The following is a 23,043-nucleotide window of genomic DNA, read 5'->3' as shown; positions in this document are numbered from 1 at the left end:
TGCCCCTCTCTAGGGCCACCTCTCTGCTCCTCCCTCTGTGTTCTGCCCAGATCTACTCCCTCATCCTGGCTCCCTGGTTTCTTCCTTTTTCCCCTGGTAGACTGAGCCCTGCCCCCCTGCCCTCCCTCTGGCCACCACTCTCATCTTCCCCTCTTCGCCTCTCCCCAGGGATTTTCCTCCCCCTCCCCGTCTTGGAAATATTCACACCAGCTTGCCTTTGCCCCCACAGACCCGGGAAGCCAACTTCCTTGGGAATCAGAGAAAAGCACGGATCAATTCCAGACTGATTTTCGGCTTTAGCATTGCCAGCATCCTGGTGGGCTGCATTGTGATCATTTGCTCCATTGTAATCAAAAGCTTGAAACAGAAAATATGAAAGCCTGCCTCCCTCAGTGAGTAATGGACTGTTCCCCCTGGAACTAGGACATCAGTAACTGCCTGTGCTGGAGGAAGTCCCCCTCCATCAGCATTTTTAAGAACAGTAAAGTTTATGAGGAGGTTTCCACTTTCTGATTCATCTGCTGTGTGCATGTATGTGTGCCCACATGTTCACATCTCCTGTGTGTCCACGTTGCCAGGTACCATGGGACTCTCATATATATAATGAACATTTATTGGGTAACAGTGCTGGGCACTGTTTTAAGCCTTAGTGGTTCAGTGCTGATTCAGGCAGATGAGGTATTTGCCTCCATAAAATTTACATTATATTCAGAGGACACTGGTAAAAAAGAGTAAAAAGAGTAAAATATAAAGCAACAAGATAATTCGAGGTCAGTGCTGTCTTACAGGACTTTTTTCAATGACAGAAATTTCTATAATCTACTTGGTCCAATATGGTGGCCCCCAGCCAAACATGGCTATTGGCTCTTGAAATGTGGCTAGTGCAACTGAAGAACTCAACCTATTTTTTCGTTTAATTATAGTTGAATTTAATTTGCCACATGTATTACTGGCTCCTATACTGGAAAGCACAGTTCTAGGTGGTGAAAAAACAGAATGAAATAGGAACATCAGGCCAGGTGTGGTGGGAGGCAGAGGTTGCAGTGAGCTGAGATCCTGCCACTGCACTCCAGCCTGGGTGACAAGAGCAAAACTCTGTCTCAAAAAAAAAAAAAGAAGTTAAATTACAGTAAGCTAAGGTCAATTTATTATTGCAGAAAGAAAAATGTTTATAAATTTAGTGTAGCCTAAGTATAGTGTTTGTAAAGTCTGTGGTGGTATAGAGTAATGGCCTAGGACTTCACATTCACTCACCCCTCACTCAGTGACTCATCAGAGCAACTTGCAGTCCTGCAAGCTCCGTTCATTGTAAGTGCCCTGTACAGATGTTGTATTAGTCCATTTTCCCACTGCTGATAAAGACATACCCGAGACTGGGTAATTTATAGAGAAGAAGAGGTTTAATAGACTCCCAGTTCCATGTGGCTGGAGAGGCCTCACAATCATGGTGGAAGGTGAAAGGCATGTCTTACATGGTGGCAGAGAAGGGAGAATGTGTGCAGGGGAACTCCTCTTTATTAAACCATCAGATCTTGTGAGACTTATTCACACTCACAGAACAGCACAGGAAAGACCTGCTCCCATGATTCAATTACCTCCCACTGGGTCTCTCCCACAACACATGGGAACTGTGGGAACTACAAGATGAGATTTGGGTGGAGACACGGCCAAATTATATCAGATGTGTACCACTTTTATCTTTTATACTGTATTTTTACTGTACCTTTTCTATGTTCAGATATGTTTAGACATACAAATACTTACCATTGTGTTAAAAATTGCCTACAGTATTCAGTACAGTAAGATGCTGTGCAGATTTGTAGCCTGGGAGCAATAGGCTATACCATATAGCCTAGGTGTGAAGGAGGCTACACCATTTAGGTTTGTGTAAGTATACGCTATGATGTTCAAACAATGACGACATCACCTAACAATGCATTTCTCAGAACTTATCCCCATTGAGTGACTGGATTTCTCAGAACTTATCCCCATTGAGTGACTGGATTAAAGCAATGAGTGACTGGATTTAAAATCCAAACTTAGCATTTTTCAGACTGAAAGGGGAGTTCTGAAGAACCTGCTAGGACCAGACCTAACTGGAAGCACCGGCAAACCAACAGGTAGTGCTTACTGGAGAACAGGGATGGTTTAGGGAGACAGAAGACAACAGGGGTTATGTGCGGTGGCTCATGCCTGTAATCCCAGCACTTTGGGAGACCAAGGCGGGTGAATTATTTGAGGTCAGGAGTTTGAGACCAGCCTGGCCAACATGGTGAAACCCTGTCTCTACTAAAAATAGAAAAATTAGCTGGGCATGGTGGTGCAGGTCTGTGGTCCCAGGTACTCAAGAGGCTAAGGTGGGAGGATCCCAACCTGGGAGGTTGCTGTGAGCTGAGATCACACCACTGCACTCCAGCCTGGGTGACAGAGCAAGACTCTGTCTCAAAAAAAAAAAAAAAAGCAGCCAACAGGATACTTTGAGGGTGTTATAGGGCCAGCAAGGGTATTATAGGAGTCAGTTGGGGCATTGCAGGGTTATTTTCCTACAAGAAAGGCCAAGTTCACTGTGGGTTGAGTGTTCCCAGCACATTCCTATTGCTGGGGTTGATTCTATTGGTCCCCATTCCTTGGCGTCTGCCGATCCTTCTCAGTCCTTCTGCAGACCCTGCCCCTCCCTCCACTGGGGTTCATGCCTGTGTGACTGGTCTCTGGAGCCCAGAGGTCGAGGTCATGGAGACCACCATCTACAAGATGCTCTTAAGTGTTCCTGTGAATGACTGCCCGCCTCTCTGCATCTTTTTCGTCTTTTGTTTCTTCCTGCTGGGAATTGCCACTGTGCCATCCTGCTTGGTGGGTGGGGACTGACCCTCCGTCCCCCACAGTGAAACATCCTCCGCCCCATCCTGTACCCCTTTCCACGGGTGCCTCAGAAGCTTCCCCTCTTCTCTAGTTACCAGCCCCAACCCCTTCTCCATCCCACCCTTCCTGCTGCCCTGGGACTTGTCCTCACTTTGTTCACAGTCCTGCCAACCCCACTTCTTCCCAAGGTCTCCCAGCATGCCCTCCTACCTGGGCGTGCCCAGGACCCCCACACTGTCTTCCTGCATTGCCTCCTCCTCTCCTCTGCCGAATCCTCCCTCCCCCAACCCTGATCATGGCCTTCAGTTTCACTCCAGGTGGCCCTTCGGCAATTTCACCCCTTCTTAGAAAATTTCACCCCCATCAGCCTGTCTTCACTTCCACAGGCACGAATAGTGAGCCGTTTGGAAAACAATGTCAGTACAAAGATAAATTCCAAGCTGGCTTTGGGTGTCAGCATCAGAGCCATCATTCTGAGCTTGTTGATGATCCTGCAGGTTCTTGTGACAGCAGACAGCCCAGAAGCAGGAGACCCATGAGCCAGAAGCCCTCTTGTAATTGCCCTGTACCCTTCACAGTTCCAGGCACCACAAGGCCTCCTTGCTCCCCTGGGAACTTTTGAGCTTGGATTTGGACATCAGCACCCTGCCCTTGCCCCATCCCATGGAGGACGTCTCTCCACCAGTACTTTTTTTTTTTTTTTTTGAGCTGGAGTCTCACTCTGTCGCCCAGGCTGGAGTGCAGTGGCACAATCTCGGCTCACTGCCACCTCTGCCTCCCAGGTTCCAGTGATTCTCCTGCCTCAGCCTCCCGAGTAGCTGGGACTACAGGTATGTGCCACCATGCCTGGCTAATTTTTGTATTTTTAGTAGAGACAAGGTTTCACCATGTTGGCCAGGCTAGTCTCGAACTCCTGACCTCAGGTGATCTGCCCACCTCGGCCTCCCAAAGTGCTGGGATTACAGGTGTGAGCCACTGTGCCCGGCCCTGAATATGATTTTTTAAGATCCCAGAGTGAGGACGGCCTGGAAATTTCCTGGAGAAGTGAAGGGCTCTGCACCCAGCCCAGGACGGCTGACCTTTCCAATCTGCACAAAGATGGGAGAGGAACAGAATGCAGGGGCCTGGCTGCCAGCTTAGCTGGGCTGGGGGCCAACTCCTTGACTCCTTGACAATTTTTTCAGTTCTGACCACCTGCCCCTGCACCTGGCCTGGAGAGGAGGGAGAAGCAAGGTCCCTGCATGTCCAGCCCCTCGCTTTCATCCTCCCAGGGTAGAGGGGGCGGGGTGACCTGCTCAGGAGGTGAAGGGCATTGCTGGGCCCATTATCTTATCAGGGAGACGCAAACACTGTACCCAAAGTCACGGTCACAATGACTCCTGTCACTCGGCAAACACTCCCCAAGGCCAGCTCGGGCCGGGCAATGCAGGGCACACAGTAGTGACTGAGACATCCTGGGTCCTGCCCTCATGGATCTGGAGGGGGAGATGAAATGTCACCAAAACATGACAGCCCAGAGTGGTCAGGGCTGTGATGGAGGAATTATGAGGTCAGACTTGTCAGGACTGGGATGGGGGAAGCACAGGCAGGGAGGTGGGGGCTGTGATGGGGAGGCCCAGGGGTCTGTGGAAGCCCAGGGAGGTGCCTGACCCAGCCTGGTGGGATGTCCAAGGCTTCCTGGAGGAAGGATCGTCCGTGCTTAACAGGAAAGGTGAGGAGGGGTTGAACATGGGGAGGAGGTAGGGTGCATGCTTCAGGTAGAGGAAATTGCATGTGCCGAGGTTTTGAAATGATCATTTGGAAAAGCAGAAGGCCTGGGCGGGCAGGATCCCAAAGCATGAAAGGGAAAAGTGGAACATGGGAAGGGAGAGGAACAGCCAGGGGTCTGATTCCATCAAGGTTTACAGGGTGCTGGGTCCCTAAGAGTGTGTATGGCCACAATTCTAGGATGTTATTGTTCAAATTCCCCTTCAAACCCATGTAATGTTCACCATCCACCTTTTTTTTTAGACGGAGTTTCGTTCTGTCACCCAGGCTGGAGTGCAGTGGTGTGATCTTGGTTCACTGCAACCTCTGCCTCCTGGATTCAAGAGATTCTCCTGTCTCAGCCTCCTGAGTTGCTGGGATTACAGGCATGCGCCACCACGTCCAGCTGATTTTTGTATTTTTAGTAGAGATGGGGTTTCACCCTGTTGTTCAGTCCTGAACTCCTGACCTCGTGATCCACTCGCCTTGGCCTCCCAAAGTGCTGGGATTACAGGCATGAGCCACTGCGCCTGGCCACATTTTTGTATTTTTAGTAGAGACAGAGTTTCACCATGCTGGCCAGGCTGCTCTCGAACTCCTGACCTCCAGTGATCTGCCCGCCTCAGCCTCCCAGTGCTGGGATTACAGGCATGAGCCACCGCTCCTGGCCCACCATCCATTTAATAGTCTGTCCTCTGCCCCCTCTTTCTCAAGAAAAGAAAAATTTTTTCAATTCTGACCACTAATTGTTCTCAAAAAAGTTTCCAATGTTCTATGCGCCCCAGGCTCAGAGAAACTTGCAGTACTGTGGACCGTGTCACGCTTGCAACATTCTTGTGAGAAGTTTTTTTGCCCCTGAGTTGTGCTAGAGGTTGTCCATCTGCCTGAAATGGCATCGTGTGGTCCACCCAGGCTTCATTCCAAGGTGCCAAAGACTTGGAACACTTCCCAACTTATCAGATCCTGCCTGTGGACTAAGGCCTCTGTGTTCACCTCCCAGAGACAGGGGTTAGTATTGCTTAGACACATGGTGAAATAATAAATTGCACAAGCAAAGACCCTCCCCACAAAAACACAGAACTTGTGTACCATCTGAAGACTACAAAATCAAGGGAGTAGGTAAAAGTATTTACTCATGAACCCAGCTGAGCAGGGGACGGTCAGAATGGACAAAAGTGGCTGTGTGTGGTGGCTCACGCCTGTTATCCCAGCATTTTGGGAGGCCGAGGCAGGTGGATTACTTGAGGTAAGGAGTTGGAGACCAGCCTGACTAACATGGCAAAACCCTGCCTCTACTAAAACTACAGAAAGTAGCTGGGCGTGGTGGCACGGGCCTGTAGTCCCAGCTACTTGGGAGGCTGAGGCAGGAGAATCGCTTGAACCCAGGAGGTGGAGGTTGCAGTGAGCCAAGATCGCACCACTTCAGCCTGGGCAACACAGCAAGACTCCATCTCAAAAAAAAAAAAAAAAGGACAAGGCCTTGGGGCTGCCACAGGCATCCACTTTAAGGGGTCGGGTGTGGGAGGTCTGGAGTCTTAGGGGAAGTGCTGGGGGCTCAGGCAATGGTTATATTTCAATTACTTTAACCACCAGGGCAGCTGGGTGCCAGCCCTGGCTGTGGCACTGTTTTGAGTAGAAAGTAAAGAGGGCATAGAATGGTTTCCTGATCACTCCCTAAGGCTCTTGAGACCCCTCCCCACCATGTCCACCCTGCTCCAGACAAGTTACAGACTCAAAAATGGGGCATGGCCTGACACAGTGAGGTTGGGGGGACACACATGCCTTCTGTGTTCCTGCCAAAAGCACACAACCCGAACCTAATCACGAAGAACCAGCAGCAAACCCACACCGAGCGAAGTCTACAAAATCACTGACTCATGCTCTTCCAAAACGCCAAGGTCACGAAAGACAAGGAAAGACGGAGGAATCGTCACTCAATGGAGGAAGCCAAGGAGACACAGCAACAGAATGTGAGGTGTGGTCCCGGACTGGATCCCGCGCTAGGAAAAGGACATTTGTGGGAAAACTGGGGAAATTCAAATAAATCCTCTAAATCACGGGTGTCCAATCTTTTGGCTTCCCTGGGCCACATTGGAAAAGAATTGTCCTGGGTCACACATAAAATACATTAACACTATCGCTAGCTGATGAGCTAAAAAAAAAAAATAATCGCAAATAAATCTCATAATGTTTTAAGCAAGTTTACAAATTTGTATTGGGTAGCATTCAAAGCAGTCCTGGGCCACGTGCGGCCCGCAGGCCATGGGTTGGACAAGCTTGCTCTAGATTATTTATTAGTGTTTGATTAATGTTAATTTCTTGAGTTTGATCATTAGACTGGGATTATGTAAGGAAATGTCCTTTTTCATAGAAGACACATCCTAAGTATGGATAAAGGGGATCCTGTCTCCAACTTGCTCTCAAATGATTCAGCCAAAAATTTCAAGAATTTTGGCCAGGCACGGTGGCTCACGCCTGTAATCCCAGCACTTTGAGAGGTCGAGGCAGGTGGATCGTTTGAGACCAGGAGTTTGAGACCAGCCTGGCCAACATGGTGAAACCCCATCTCTACTAAAAATACAGAAATTAGCCAGGCATGGTGGCGGGTGCCTGTAATCCCAGCTGCTCGGGAGGCTGAGACAAAAGAATTGCTTGAATCCAAGAGACAGAGGTTGCAGTGAGCCGAAATCATGCCACTGCACTACAGCCTGGGCGATAGAGAAAGACTGTCTCAAAAAAAACAATTCTATCTATCAATCATCTATCATTTATGTATCCATCTATTTGTCTAACATCTATTATCTATTTTTATCTTTTTTTTTTTGAGACAGTCTCACTCTGTCACCCAGGCTGGAGTGCAGTGGCACGATCTTGGCTCACTGCAACTTCCACCTCCCAGGTTCAAGTGATTCTCCTGCCTCGGCCCCCCCAAGTAGCTGGGATTACAGGTGTGCACCACCATGCTCAGCTAATTTTTGTATTTTTAGTAGAGACAGGGTTTCACCATGTTGGCCAGGCTGGTCTCAAACGCCTGACCTCAGGTGATCCATCCGCCTCGGCCTTCCAGAGTGCTAGGATTACAGATGTGAGCCACGGTGCCTGGCCCAGTCCTCCTTCTAATGAACACCAAACAAATAAAAAGGAGACACAGTGTCGGGTTGGAGTAAGCGGTGTGGATACAGTGGGGTAAAGGAACAGAACACAGTGGTGTGCAGTATTACAGAGTGGACTCTCTGAAGAGGTGACATTTGAGCTGAGACCTCAAGGAGGTGAGAAAGCCAGTGCAGACATCTAAGGAAGGGGGCCCAGGCAGAAGGAGCTGTAAGTGCCAAGGTCCTGATGCAGGAACGACCTTGGTCTGTGCAAAGTGCAGCAGAGAGGCCAGTGCCCCTGGAAACCTAGTAGTGATGGAGGCAGGACAGGTGACCAGGGCCAGACCTTGCAGGAAGGAGTGCAGAGTTCATTCTGAGTGGGAAGGGAAGGCTTTGGAGGGTTGTAAGCACAGGGGTGACACAAGCTGTCTAACACGGCTCAGAGCTGACGGGCGCCCAGTGAGCGGGTAGATTCACTGCAAAGACAGTGTGCGGCCCCATGCCACCTCCTCTTTGGAGGTTTCTTCTAGCAGGCTGGGGATGACCAGCCATGTGGGTATGGGGAGGAGCTCCGGCTGCCCAGCAGCTTTGAGTTTCCCAGGTGACCTGCCCCAGCGGAGAAGGACATTGCAAGCGCAGTTATCTTATCAGGTGCACTCTCACCTGCTCCTGGAGACATGCCCACCCCATAACATACCAAGGTCCCCACCATTCCACTGGCCTAGTCCCTCACTACTGCCCATGGAGGTCCCTACCTGAGGGATGAGGAGGGAGTCCCCAGGCTTCCTGGCATCTGTCACCAAACACCAAGCTCAAGCCAAGACCCTCGGACACATCCTTTCCCCATGGATGTGTTTCCCCATCTGGGGTAGGGACAGGGAATGGCTGAGAGCTGTAAAGGCTCTAGCTGGATATGTGAGTCCCTCTGAGCCTCAGTTTCCCCCTCTGCACAACAGGAATGATAGTGCCGCCTGCACAGGGTTTTTTTGCAAAGACCTGTGAGGTCACACGTGCAGAACATGGCATGTGTATGGTGCTGCTATGGTGAAGTTCGGGTTTTTCCATTGGTGGTGCCATACAAGAGCCAGGCTCTGGGGTCAAGCCTGGGCTGGAACCCTGTCCCTAATTCTTAGATGTTGAAATCTTCTGCAAAGTCCCTGGTAGGGGCTAAGAGAACATCGCTTTACAGGGCTGCTGTTAGATGCTAAGGAAACCATTCCAGTGACACACAGAGCATACCCAACCCACAGTGAATAGTCAGAGTTCAGTAAACATTCAGCCACCATAGAGAGTGTTGTAAGCATGGCAGGGTGTGGTGGCTTCTGCCTGTAATTCCAGCACTTTGGGAGGCTAAGGTGGGTGGTTCACCTGAGGTCAGGAGTTTGAGACCAGCCTGGCCAACATGGTGAAACCCTGTCTCTACTAAAAGTACAAAAATTAGCCAGGTGTGGTGGTGTGCGCCTATAATCCCAGCTACCCAGGAGGCTGAGGCAGGAGAATTGCTTGAACCCGGGAGGCAGACATTGCAGTGAGCCGAAATCACACCACTGCACTCCAGCCTGGGTGACAGAGCGAGACTCAATCTCAACAACAACAAAAAAGTGTGGGAGCACCCTCCTCTTCCTTGTCTCTTCAGGCACATGCTATTTAGACTGAAAGAGGACACTCTGCAGCCAGCCGATCTGGTTCTCACTCCATTATATCCTAGCCTGTGATGGAGCCATATGAGAGTGACTTAACCCCTCCATGCCTCAGTTTCCCCATCTGTAAGGGGTCTTGTCCCCTCAAAGGGTTATTGGAAGGTTAAATAAGTTAGCACATGGAAGCCCTCAGCACAATGCCCATAGGAGCAAACCTTATCTTTGTTCTTCTTGTTGCTGGGGTTGTTCCCAGGGGCTCCCTGATCTCAGGGCAGGTTGACATGGGGGGATCTGGGCGGGGGGGAGCAGCCCAGGAGGGAATGCCTGAGGCACCCAGGCCTAGAGGTCGCCCCAAGGAGCCCTGTAATCAGCTGTGGTCGGGCGGTTCTGCTCCACCCCCTGCCCTCCCCGGGTATATCAGGACTGGTCCAGGCCCAGGCTCTGTCGGGTGGGAGCACAGGCACCGGGCACCATGGGGAAGGCCGTGAGTGGGGCCCAGGGGTCCGGGGTGTGGTGGGGACAGGGGTTGCAGTGGAATCTGAGGCCTCCCTCCCTCCATCCCATCCATCCCCAGGAGAACTACGAGCTCTACTCAGTGGAGCTGGGTCCTGGCCCTGGTGGGGACATGGCTGCCAAGATGAGCAAGAAGAAGAAGGCGGGCGGCGGGGGTGGCAAGAGGAAGGAGAAGCTGGAGAACATGAAGAAGGAGATGGAGATTGTGAGCTCTGGCTGGGGAGGGCCGCGAGCTGGAGGGTGGGCTGGTAACCACACAAGTGGGCAGGGAGGGGGCCAGGAGAGCCCAGAACAAGCATCCTGCCCCACCCCACCACACAGAATGACCACCAGCTGTCAGTGGCGGAGCTGGAACAGAAATACCAGACCAGTGCCACCAAGGTGAGCTGGAGACTGGGAGGGTACAGAGAGGGGAGGGGGAGAGAGGGAGCGAGAGGGAGATGGAAGGAGGGAGATGGAGAGAGGGAGAGAGAGAGGGAAAGGGAGAGATGAATACAGGAAGATATGGAGAGATGGAGAGAGGGAGGGAGAGAGAGAGGGAGAGGGAAAGGGAGAGATGGAGAGAGGAAGATATGGAGAGAGGGAGAGAGGGAAGGAGGGAGGGAGGGAAGGAGAGAGGGAAGGAGATGGAGAAGGGAGAAGGAGGGAGAGAGGGAGAGAAGGAAAGAGACAGGGAGAGAGATGGAGAGAGGGAGAGGGAGAGAAGAGAGAAAGCATTAGAGAGAAAGGGTTAGACACAGAGATGGAGAGAGGAGTAGATGAAAAGAGAGAGCAACATAGAAAAGGCAGAGACAAATACAGAGAGAGCAGCAGGAGAGAGACACACAGAAAGGTGAGTGAGGAGAGACAGACAAAGGGAAAGATGAAGGAGGGAGGGAGAGACGGGGTGGGGGCAGGAACCAAGAGACAAAAAGATGAGAAGGAGCAGGACAGACCGAGCTGGGGAAGTGAAACCGAGGCAGGGAGCTTCCTTCAGGGTGTGCATGTGGAGGAAAGCCCCCAGCACCGCCTCGCCCTACCCCTCTGTCCCAGGGCCTGTCTGCGAGCCTGGCTGCTGAGCTGCTGCTGCGGGACGGGCCCAACGCGCTGCGGCCACCACGGGGCACCCCAGAGTATGTCAAGTTCGCGAGGCAGCTGGCTGGGGGCCTGCAGTGCCTCATGTGGGTGGCTGCCGCCATCTGCCTCATCGCCTTTGCCATTCAGGCCAGTGAGGGGGACCTCACCACCGACGACAATGTGAGTCATGTTGCGGGGGCAGGCTTGGGACATGGGGACCTGGGAATGGAGTACACTGAGAATGGGCCTTGGGACAAGAGGGGCAGAGGAGGATGCGGAAAGAGGAACATGAAAGGCAGTCTCAAGACAGGGGTCACGGCGGGTGGAGGACATTGGGATATGGATGAGGCAGACCCAAGGACACAGGGACACTGGGGTGAGTCTCGGGTATGGGGACATAGGTGGGGGCATAAAGAGTATGGCAATGCAATACGTAAGAGATGGGACTTGGAGGCCGGACGCATGGTTCACGCCTGCAATCCCAGCACTTTGGGAGGCTGAGGCAGACAGATCACCTGAGGTCAGGAGTTCGAGACCAGCCTGGCCAACATGGCAAAACTCTGTCTCTACTAAAATTACAAAAATTAGCCTGGCATGGTGGCGGGCACCTGTAATCCCACTTACTCGGGAGGCTCAGGCAGGAGAATCATTTGTTTTTTTTTTTTTTTGAGACGGAGTCTTGCTCTGTCACCCAGGCTGGAGTGCAGTGGCCAGATCTCAGCTCACTGCAAACTCCGCCTCCTGGGTTCCCACCATTCTCCTGCCTCAGCCTCCCAAGTAGCTGGGACTACAGGTGCTCGCCACCTCACCTGGCTAGATTTTTGTATTTTTTAGCAAAGACGGGGTTTCACCGTGTTAGCCAGGATGGTCTCGATCTCCTGACCTCGTGATCCGCCTGTCTCAGCCTCCCAAAGTGCTGGGATTATAGGCTTGAGCCACCGCTCCCGGCCTTGGAGAATCATTTGAACCCGGGAGGTGGAGGATGCAGTGAGCCAAGACCGTGCCACTGCCACTCCAGCCTGGGTGACAGAGTGAGACTACAACTTAAAAAAAAAAAAGAGATGGGACTTGGAAGCAGAGGACACGCAGTGCAGACACAGGACAGACTGGGGCATGGGGAACAGGAGACCCTGGGACTCAGACCTGGGACACCACGGCAGGGATACAAGCCGCAGGACACAGCACATGGAGAGACACAAAACATGAGACATAGAAGCACAGAGACAGAGAGGAAATGGAGGTGCAGGGCAAGGGACATTGGACATATGGCAGAGATCAGGGCAAGGGACATGGGGACTCAGGGACATGTGACATCAGAGAGAGGCTCGAAAAGTCATGGTCGTGGGACACAGGATGGGAACTTGGAGATACGCAGACATGGGAGACACGGGACACAGTGACTGGGGAGCTGGAACACGGGGGCCGTGGCCACGGAGGACACAAACCATGACGTACAAGGTCCGCAGCACATGCAGGGATGGGGATGTGAGGACGCAGGGACAAGGGGGCCCTGGGAACACAAAGATGGCAGCAGATTATGGAAAACCCAGGATGTGAAACTGGAGACATGGGGAATACAGGCCATGGGGACAGGAGGAGACATGGGACAGTGGACATGGGGAATGCAAGGCTTGGGGACACAGGAGAAAGGAACGTGTCAGACCAAGGCACACAGTGATTTGGGGCACAAGTCACAGATATGGGGACACGGAAGACTGAGGATTCAGGGCCAGAGGATATGAAATATACACAGGAACACAAGACACTAAGAAGACAGGGCAGGCCGAGTGTGGGGTATGAGGGACGTGGGAAGGGGGCTAAAGGCTACAGGGAATGGTGCATGAGCTTCCTAGTAGGTGGGGAAAAGCATGGGGAAAACCAAGAACACCAGGGCACCAGGGAGCAGGTGGGTGGCCTCAGGTAGGCAGCTTCCAGCCCCTCTGAATAACTCCAGCCCTGTCCCTGTCCCCAGCTGTACCTGGCAATCGCTCTCATTGCTGTGGTTGTCGTCACTGGCTGCTTTGGCTACTACCAGGAATTCAAGAGCACCAACATCATCGCCAGCTTTAAGAACCTTGTGCCACAGGTGGGTTCCCCAGCACCCAGCCACTCCAGATCCCAGAGACTCCAGACTGCTCGGGTAGCCTCCTCCCATCAGGCCCAACCTGCCCCTCATCCGTGGCTTCCATCTTTCCCCATGGGTCCCAGTTCTCTCCATCCTCTACCTCCCGACGTGCAGCAGCTCCCACCCCCTCGAAGTCCACCTCAACTTTGGCGTCCCTGCCCCGCAGCAAGCCACTGTCATTCGCGATGGAGACAAGTTCCAGATCAATGCCGACCAGCTGGTGGTGGGCGACCTGGTGGAGATGAAAGGCGGGGACAGAGTGCCCGCTGACATCCGCATCCTGGCGGCCCAGGGCTGCAAGGTGGACAACTCCTCACTGACCGGGGAGTCCGAGCCGCAGACCCGATCACCCGAGTGCACGCACGAGAGCCCCCTGGAGACCCGCAACATCGCCTTCTTCTCCACCATGTGCCTTGAGGGTCTGTCTACTGGGCCTGCCTGCCCAGTAACTGCTGCCTCCACCGGTCCCTCTCCTGCTACCTTCTAGGACAGGGGGCTTCTGCCTCCCTGTCTCTCCCCTGCATGACTGCCACCTCCCCGGGGCACAGTGCTTCTCTGTCTCCCACTGTCGCTCCCTTCTCCCCAGGTCACATCTTCCACTGGCGGTGACTGACTGTCTGTCAGCTCACACGGCAGTGCACACCCCACTGCTGCCCCCTATTCCTGAGTCACTCCTTGGCCCCCCTGCAGGCACCGCGCAGGGCCTGGTGGTGAACACAGGCGACCGCACCATCATTGGGCGCATCGCGTCGCTGGCGTCGGGGGTGGAAAATGAGAAGACGCCCATCGCTATCGAGATCGAGCATTTTGTGGACATCATCGCGGGCCTGGCCATTCTCTTCGGTGCCACGTTTTTTATCGTGGCCATGTGCATTGGCTACACCTTCCTGCGGGCCATGGTCTTCTTCATGGCCATCGTGGTGGCCTATGTGCCTGAGGGGCTGCTGGCCACTGTCACAGTGAGTGGGGGCAGGTGGGAATGCAGGGAGCTGAGGGGCCTACCCAACCATCTGTTCTTTCCTCCACACTCCCCCCATCACCTCCCTGCCTGTCCATCTGTTCACTCAGCTCCCATACACTCTCCCACCTTCCCATCATCCACTCATTCAGCAAGTGTGTCCCGATGCCAGCCTGCCACACATTGAGGGCACAGAGACGATGAGGCCAGGTCCTTAACTGGAAGAGGCTGAGGTCCTGTGCAGGCAGCCAGCATGTCACAGGGCCTTCCACAGTCAGCACCCAGCCCCAGACCAGCCCCCGGGAAGGTGCGGGGAAGGTTCCTCTTCTCATTTTGATTGTGTGAAGAGAATTTTCAGAACCTAGGCTGGGACAGCTCAGAGAGAGGCCTGGCTACTGTATCTGGGCAGACTGGGGAAGGAGTCCCAAACAAAGCACAGGCTCAGCAAAAGCTGGGGCCAAGAAACAAACAGCTGGTTTTTGCAGAAGCACGTTGCACATGCAGCCCCGCAGCTGGGGTAAAGCCTTCCAAGTTCTGTGAGGCGGGGAAGAGGACTGGAAGCAAGGGTGGATCCCCAGCCTGCCGTGCTCACCCGTTCCCCAGGTCTGCCTGTCCCTGACAGCCAAGCGCCTGGCCAGTAAGAACTGCGTGGTCAAGAACCTGGAGGCGGTGGAGACATTGGGCTCCACCTCAGTGATCTGCTCAGACAAGACAGGGACTCTCACTCAGAACCGCATGACTGTCTCGCATCTGTGGTTTGACAACCACATCCACACAGCTGACACCACAGAAGACCAGTCAGGTGTGGGGCAGGGAGGGCACAGGCGCCAGGGCAGGATCTGGTGGATGGTGGAGACCTGAAGGGGGCTAGGGAGGTAGGGAGGGCTTTGTGCGAAGGCAGGGCGGCTCGGCTCCAGGTCTCAAAGGAGACTCGCTACTGGGTCTAGAGGGAAGGGTCATCCTGGGGTTGGGTCCCTGAGGGTTGGGTGGAACCCAGTCCCACCGAGGTCTGGGGAGGGGGCCCGCGACATGAGCCTAGGAGGAGGGGGCTCTGTTCTGGTCCGGGAGAGCCGCCATGCGGGACCCAGCCTGGACACCTGGTCTGCAGGGCAGACGTTTGACCAGTCCTCGGAGACGTGGCGGGCGCTGTGCCGGGTGCTCACCCTGTGCAACCGCGCTGCCTTCAAGTCCGGCCAGGATGCAGTGCCCGTGCCCAAGGTGAGAGCCAAGGGGCCTCCAGGGAATCCCGGGAGGCAAGTGTAGCCGGCTTCGCCCCTGACACCGGCCCCCGCTTCCAGCGCATCGTGATCGGAGACGCGTCGGAGACGGCGCTGCTCAAGTTCTCGGAGCTGACGCTGGGCAACGCCATGGGCTACCGCGACCGCTTCCCAAAAGTCTGCGAGATCCCCTTCAACTCCACCAACAAGTTCCAGGTGCGCAGCCGGCCCCGCCCACGGCCTGGTCCCGCCCGCCTCGGGCCCAGCCCCAGGCCACACTCACATCCTGCGCCTAGCCGCGCCTTAACGCTCACCTTCTACCAAGGACCTCTCTACACAAGCCCCCATCTTCCACCTTCACCCTTCCCCGCAGCTCTCAGGCCCCGCACCGAGCTCTCGGCCCCGCCGCTCTCCTCAGGCCCGCCCTGTTCCCCCGCCCCTCCCCGCCCACAGCTGTCCATCCATACGCTGGAGGACCCGCGGGACCCGCGACACTTGCTGGTGATGAAGGGCGCCCCCGAGCGCGTGCTGGAGCGCTGCAGCTCCATCCTTATCAAGGGCCAGGAACTGCCGCTGGACGAGCAGTGGCGCGAGGCCTTCCAGACCGCCTACCTCAGCCTCGGAGGCCTGGGCGAACGCGTGCTCGGTGAGATCCCTGGGCAGGGGAGGAGACTCTAGGTGGGAGGAGGAGCTAGCACAGACCCTGCCCAACCCTCCAGGCCCAGCCCTGACCGTCCTCATCCCTGGCTGCTGGCTCATCTGTCCTGTCACAGCCTCACCCTTGACTTTCCTTGTACCAGTCCTGACCCCTGTCTGTCCTCACTTTCTACCTTGACCCCAGTCCTCACCTGGACTTTTCATCCTTATCCTGACCTCTGACCTCTCCCAATTTTTGTCCTAACGCCTTAAACTTCCCTGCCTCTACCCTAGAAAACAGATCTGTGGTCCAATTCTGGGCCTTTTACTTGCTGTGTGACCTCTGGCAAGAAATGTCCCCTCTCTGAGCCTCAGTTTCCTCATCTGTAAGATGAGAATGGGCCTCACAGGGTGGTCGTGAGGGTAGATTCAGATAATGTGACTGAAGGGGTCAGCACAGGGTCAGGCATCCATAGGTGTTTGGTGCAAGGGGCCTGGTTATTTTACTCATTTCCTGGCCCTGCTAAAGAAGGGTCTGCCCAGGGCTCCTCTCTGACTTCCCTGTTTCCGGCCAGGCTTTTGCCAGCTCTACCTGAATGAGAAGGACTACCCGCCCGGCTATGCCTTCGACGTGGAGGACATGAACTTTCCATCTAGCGGCCTCTGCTTTGCGGGACTTGTATCCATGATTGACCCACCCCGGGCCACTGTCCCTGATGCTGTGCTCAAGTGTCGCACGGCAGGCATCCGGGTATGCCACTGTGGGGAGGAACAAGTGGGGTGAGGACAGAAGATGGCAGCGGGATTTGGGTTGAAGAACCCCATGACAAACCCACCTGAAACTGGCTTGAGCAAAAATGCATTGGTTTATGATACTGAAAAATTCTGGGGAATTAAGCTTCAGGTATAGCTGGATCCAGGAGCTCAGTGTCATTAGGAATTTTCCTTTCTCCATGTCTCAGCTCTGCTCTTCTCTCTGCTGGCTTTATTTGCAAGCACTCCCTCCACTTGGGGACACACACACCCCTGCTCAAGCAGCTCGAACTTAACTCCCACCTGTTTAGCCACCCCACAAAAAGAGAGTGCCTCTTTTTCAGTAGCACCAGATTGGGTCACTCATTCATCCCTGAGCCAGTCACTGTGGCTGGGGGATGGAAGACCTTGATTGGCCAGGTCTCGGCTTTCTTGCCCAGTCTTAGCCAGGGACCTCACTGCAACCGATGGTCTAGGGGAGAGGAGTGGTTCCCCAAACGCAAAACAAGGGTGAGAAAGCCAAGGCCAGGCAGGCAGTGCCCAAGCCCCTCCCATGTCTCTAAGGCCCTGTTAGATCAGGGCCTTGTTACCTTTCTAAGCTCATTCCTTGGCCCTCTTTCCTTGTTCACTCCTCTGCGGTTATGCTGTCCTCCCTGCTGTTCCTCCGACAGTTTGGGCCTGTCCTCACCTCAGGGCCTTTGCACCTGCTGTTCCCTCTGCCAGGAGCACTCTTCCCCCAGCTTTCCACGTGGCCAACTCTCTCCCTCTTACAGGTCTCTGCTCAGATGTCACCTTCTCAATAAGCCCTTCCCTAGGTACACTTAAAATCGAGTCACCATTTTCTCCACCAAGCTTAGTATGTTTTTCCCACCTTGTAACATTCTATATAATTCATTTCTTTATTTTCTGTCACCCCCACTAGAATGTTAGCTCCTCAAGGATGGGGATTTTTGTCTCTTTTGTCTCTGCTATATCCCAGACATGTAGCAGGTGGTCACTTTTGGTCAAGTAAATGAACACGTGTATCAGCAGATGTCTCCCAGGGAGGACAGGGGGATTGGGCTGATCTGAAGGGGTCAGGGATCCGCTGGTTCCACCTACAGGTGATCATGGTGACGGGTGACCACCCTATCACCGCTAAGGCCATTGCAGCCAGTGTGGGCATCATCTCGGAAGGCAGCGAGACAGTGGAGGACATCGCTGCCCGCCTCCGTGTGCCCGTGGACCAGGTTAATCACAAGTAAGTCCCCCCCAGACCTCCCGGGGTTCTCCCCACATCTGGCACAGACTAAGGTCCCAGTGAGGTCTTCCCATCACCTCCCCAGGGACGCCCGTGCCTGTGTGATCAATGGCATGCAGCTGAAGGACATGGACCCATCGGAGCTGGTCGAAGCCCTGCGCACCCACCCTGAGATGGTGTTTGCGCGCACCAGCCCCCAGCAGAAGCTGGTGATCGTGGAGAGCTGCCAGCGGCTGGTGAGCCCTGCTAATGAGGGCGGCAGGTGGGCAGAGGGGCGGGGCTGGTCCTGGGCCGGCCTCTCACTGACCACCCGCCCACCCGCCTGCACCCACTACCTGCAGGGTGCGATTGTGGCCGTCACAGGGGATGGTGTGAATGACTCCCCAGCTCTGAAGAAGGCAGACATCGGAGTAGCCATGGGCATCGCTGGCTCGGATGCTGCCAAAAATGCAGCTGACATGATCCTGCTGGATGACAACTTCGCTTCCATTGTGACAGGCGTGGAGCAGGGTCCGGGCCAGGCCAGGGAGGGGGTAGGCGGTGTGGGCACAGGAGGGAGAGGGCTGTGAGGAGGCTGAGGTGCCTGCCCGATGCCACAGGTCGACTGATCTTTGACAACCTGAAGAAGTCTATTGCCTACACATTGACCAAGAACATCCCAGAGCTGACGCCCTACCTCATCTACATCACCGTCAGTGTGCCCCTGCCCCTCGGGTGCATCACCATCCTCTTCATCGAACTCTGCACTGACATTGTGAGTCCATAGCCCAGGGTACCCATCCACAGGGTGCCCAGAGACACCTGCCCACAGATGGACAGGAGGGACAGAGACCACCACAGACACTCTTGGGCACAGAGTGACAGACAAGACCTGTGTGTGCAATGACAGCCAGTGCAGGACACACGGGTGGCAGGCAGGTGGACAGACCTAAATGGACAGACCTACAGCCATGCACACACAGGCGGACACTCAGGTAGGCCCAGGCCGACATGCACACACGGGGACTCAGATACAGATACTCAGACAGAGATGGAAACAGAACAGGTATCTAGCCAAACCTGAATCACAGACACGTGCCCCTAAACAGACATGGACAAATAAACGCCCTCAGACAGACCCCATGGCAGACAGACGGAAAAGAGCCACAGATACAGTCATGAATGCAGACAGAGGTATGGCTGGGTGGATAGGTATTTATTCGGTAACATTTACATAGTGCTTTTTCTGGGCCAGACACACAATCATTTCCTTAATATTGTACTCATAACCACGCTATGAGATGAGTTTTGTTACTATCACCCCTACTTTACTGATGAGCTCATCGAGGCATAGACAGGTAGAGTGGCTTGTCCTAGGTCACTGGGCAAATAAGTGGCCTGGCTGTGCCTTGAGTCTGGGCAGTCACAGGTCCCACAGCCTATGGTCGTGGTCAGTATGCTCTGCTGCCACTCTAGGCATAAGCAGATAAGGGGGCATGGTGACACCAAGAGACTGAAGATACACAGAGATAGGGAGTAACGCAGAAACACACAAAAGCAGAGATACAGTCACAAGAGAATTACACCGGAGACAGGGACAGAGAAACAGAACAGAGTGAGGAACAGAAAGAGAGAGAGAGGGAGACAGAGGGAGAAGATAAAAGCAGATGTTCTTATGAAGATGGACACCAGGATGCCAACACCCAGGGGCCAGTGGGGCCCAGGCTGTCCAGGCTGGTGTGGCTGTGCTGTCCCTGCAGGTCCTGCCTGCTAACCTCAGTCCTGTTCCTGCCCACAAGTGGGGGAAGGGGGACCTGGAGTGGAAGGGACAGGGGCCCAGCCAAACCCTCAGTCCCAGTTCCTTCCACTCCTGGCCAGTTCCCGTCTGTGTCCCTGGCGTATGAAAAAGCCGAGAGCGACATCATGCACCTGCGTCCACGCAACCCAAAGCGCGACAGATTGGTCAATGAGCCTCTGGCTGCCTACTCCTACTTCCAGATTGGTGGGTGCCCGTGGGCCAGGGAGCCTGGAGGTGGGGGGCTCTGCCTTGGGCTCTGGCTGCTTCTGGACCTCGGTGTCTGCATTTGGTCCTGGGTCTCCATTGTCCTCCGTGTCCCTCTCTGTGATGATCTCTCTGGTTCCACTGTGTCCCTGCTCTGTCTCTGCCCTTGCTCTCCATGACCCTGTCTCTGAGTCATTGCCTATTTCTGCCTTTTTGGGTCCTGGATGTGTCTTTTTCTCTCTGTCCCTGCTTCTGTCTCTCTTTCTGTTTCTGCGTCTCTGTCTCTGTGTCCTTGACCTTCTTTGTGTATCTGTGTCCCTGTCTCTTCATGTCCTTGTCTCTCTTCCCGTGTCCGTCTCTGTATGTCCTTGACCTTTGTGTATCTGTGTCCCTGTCTCTCCATGTCCCTCTCTTCCCATGTCCCTGCCTCTGTGTCCATCTCTGTGTCCCCTTGCCTCTCTCCAGGTGCCATTCAGTCCTTTGCTGGCTTCACTGACTACTTCACGGCCATGGCCCAGGAGGGCTGGTTCCCACTGCTGTGCGTGGGGCTGCGGGCGCAGTGGGAGGACCACCACCTACAAGATCTGCAGGACAGCTACGGCCAGGAGTGGGTGAGCCTTGCCCCACCCCCTCCCATCCCTGGGCTCCCTCCTTCCCAGGGCCACTTGCCTTATGTGCAGCCCACTTGTTCCTCCACATGTGACTGAGTTCAGCCAGAGCATCCCGGACACCCAGACTCCCTGCCAGTTCCATACGGACGAGGATATTTCCCTTAAACATTTTCTGTCATGGTTAAGATAGACACTGAAGCCAGACTGCTTGGACTCATGGTCTGGTACTGCTCCTCACAAGCTGTGTAACCCTGGGCAGGTTGCTTTGCCTTGCTGTGCCTGTTTTTTCACCTGCAAAGTGGAGAGAATACCAAAGTCTACCTCAGTGGTTTTCAGTTTGTTCCCAGACCAGCAGCATCAGCATCACCTGGGAACTTGTTTGAAACACAAATTCTCAGGCTCTATCCCAGCCCTCTGGAAGCCCTTGCTGGGATTCTCATGCATGTTCAAGTTCCAGCACCACTGATCTACCTCCTAGGGTTACCCAGAGGATTAAATGAGCTAATGCGCATGCAACACTCGGTACCTGGAGCAGTCGGGGATCCCCACAGTTAGCTGGTATTAGAAGGAGCTGTGTTGCCAGGCATGGTGGCGCATGCTTGTAATTCCAGCTACTTGGGAGGCTAAGGCAGGAGAACCTCCTGAACCTGGGATTTGGAGGTTGCAGTGAGCTAAGATCGCACCAGTGCACTCCAGCCTGGGTGATAGAGTGAGACTCCATCTCAGGAAAAAAAAAAAAAAAAAAGAAGTAGCTGTGTTGAAGATATGGGCTGCATAGTGACTGCCCCCTTTAAATGGGGCACGTGCCCTCTGTTCCCCAAAGGCCCGCAGTGCCTGCCTCACCTATTTTTGCCATCCGCCTGGCCCCTGGAGTCACTGGACTTTGCAAATCCCATCTGAGAATTTCAATTCCCCTTTCCGAGGCCCTTTCTTTTGGGTGCCTCCCCTCTTCCACTATGAAAGCGGTCGGCCCAGCCTACTGTTTTCCCGGGCACTGTCATCCAAGCTCTGCTAGGCTGAGGTTTCTGAGCCCCAGTTTGGGGTCCTGCACACCTGACAGACTCTGCCTCTCACCTTCCCCCCACCTCCCACCCTCTGATGCAAGGCAGAGAGAGCATTTAGGGGTTCACGGCCCTGGGACCCTATGCCCGGTGGGCTGCAGAGGCTCTCCGCCGGGACTCAGGCTGGACTCAGGCTGTTTCCGTTTGCCCCTGGCCTGCAGACATTCGGGCAGCGCCTGTACCAACAGTACACCTGCTATACCGTGTTCTTCATCAGCATCGAGGTGTGCCAGATCGCCGACGTCCTCATCCGCAAGACGCGCCGCCTCTCCGCCTTCCAGCAAGGCTTCTTCAGGTGTCCCTGGCGGGCCCCATTCCTGCCCTCCAACCCCTGGTCCCAACTCCCATCAGATCCTGACTGTGGTTTAGCACAGCCGGCAAATGCTAGCGGGTGCCGGTGCCAGATGCTGACATGCCAAAAAACTTTTCTAACTGACCAACAGCTCCCCGCCACGGCCCCCTCATTTCACTAAAGGGGTGGCGCTGAGAGGCCCAGGCCACTCCGGTGTTCAGTCTGTAGAATACCTTCCTGCTGCTGCTGACATCTGACCTACTTTGACGCACAGTATCCTGATTTGCATCACGTCCCCAATTCCTAATGGCTTGTCCCATCCTGCCCACCCCCAGGAATAAGATCCTGGTGATCGCCATCGTGTTCCAGGTCTGCATCGGCTGCTTCCTGTGCTACTGCCCCGGCATGCCCAACATCTTCAACTTCATGCCCATTCGGTGAGAGGCTGTGAGGGGCCAGGAGAGGGAGGGGGCTGTGGGGCACAGGCCTGGGATGGCCTTCACCTTGCCATGTGCCTTCAGGTTCCAGTGGTGGCTGGTCCCCCTGCCCTACGGCATCCTCATCTTCGTCTATGATGAGATCCGGAAGCTTGGAGTTCGCTGTTGCCCAGGGAGTGAGTGTGGAGACTGAGGGCCTGGGGGTGGGGGACTGAAACGTTTTCGAGCAGCTGCACCCACCTTTGATCCTCAACACTTGGCCTCCAAGCCCTTGACCCTCCATAGCAACCAGCACCAATCTCTGACCTCTCAGCCCCTGGCCCTGCCTAAGTGGCACCCCCAGCACTGAGTCTCCTTTCTCCCTCTCTCTCCCAGGCTGGTGGGACCAGGAACTCTACTATTAGAGGGACAGCAGCCTTCGAGCATCCCTGCAACTGCCACAGCAGGTGGGGGCGGGGCTCGTGGGAGCCTCTGGACAGCCACCAAGTCATCTGAGCAACCAAGAGTCCCAGCCCCACCAGTATCTGCTTCTACAGCCCACGCCGTGCCCACATTTGGAGGGACCTGCCCACTCCCCTCCCCCATCCCCAAGTTTGCACCTCCCGGAGCAGCAGCACCTGGGCAGTCCTCTGAGCTGGCCTTGGGAAAGCCCCCACCTGCGGTGGCGGTGGGGCTCTGACAGGGAGTACAGCTGGCCGCTCCTGGAGGGTGTTTCTGTCCTCAGGACTCCAGTCCAGGCAGGAGGGCTGCCCGGGGGCCCTTCGTTAAAGACATGCTTGTGTCCTGGGCGATGGTAATAAAACCAGCTCACGCTGACTGTGCTGTA

The 23,043-nt window shown here is 54.6% G+C and overlaps 1 protein-coding gene across 1 annotated transcript; it reads left to right on the top strand.

Annotated features, from left to right (window-relative positions):
* The first annotated feature begins 9,786 nt into the window (after positions 1 to 9,786).
* ATP4A (ATPase, H+/K+ exchanging, alpha polypeptide) lies at positions 9,787 to 23,043 on the top strand. The gene is made up of 22 exons (XM_011948168.1): positions 9,787 to 9,821; positions 9,912 to 10,055; positions 10,172 to 10,231; positions 10,883 to 11,086; positions 12,879 to 12,992; positions 13,198 to 13,450; positions 13,722 to 13,990; positions 14,593 to 14,791; positions 15,098 to 15,207; positions 15,288 to 15,422; positions 15,660 to 15,852; positions 16,418 to 16,593; positions 17,699 to 17,835; positions 17,921 to 18,071; positions 18,177 to 18,345; positions 18,435 to 18,589; positions 19,693 to 19,816; positions 20,282 to 20,427; positions 21,650 to 21,783; positions 22,116 to 22,217; positions 22,302 to 22,393; positions 22,593 to 23,043. The coding sequence occupies exons 1-22, from the start codon at positions 9,810 to 9,812 to the stop codon at positions 22,619 to 22,621; spliced, it is 3,108 nt and encodes a 1,035-aa protein (XP_011803558.1). The 5' UTR covers positions 9,787 to 9,809; the 3' UTR covers positions 22,622 to 23,043.

Source organism: Colobus angolensis, unplaced genomic scaffold (genome assembly GCF_000951035.1).
Source record: "Colobus angolensis palliatus isolate OR3802 unplaced genomic scaffold, Cang.pa_1.0 Scaffold107, whole genome shotgun sequence".
Taxonomy (NCBI): Eukaryota; Metazoa; Chordata; class Mammalia; order Primates; family Cercopithecidae; genus Colobus; species Colobus angolensis.
The sequence above is the reverse complement of the archived record's forward strand: the minus strand, read 5'-3'. Positions and strand labels throughout refer to the sequence as shown.

Bases quoted from the DNA above. Each gene is read 5' to 3' on its own strand.
- ATP4A (XM_011948168.1), top strand. The intron at 15,423-15,659 runs GTGCGCAGCCGG...CCCCGCCCACAG, and splicing joins ACTCCACCAACAAGTTCCAG to CTGTCCATCCATACGCTGGA. The intron at 22,394-22,592 runs GTGAGTGTGGAG...TCTCTCTCCCAG, and splicing joins AGTTCGCTGTTGCCCAGGGA to GCTGGTGGGACCAGGAACTC.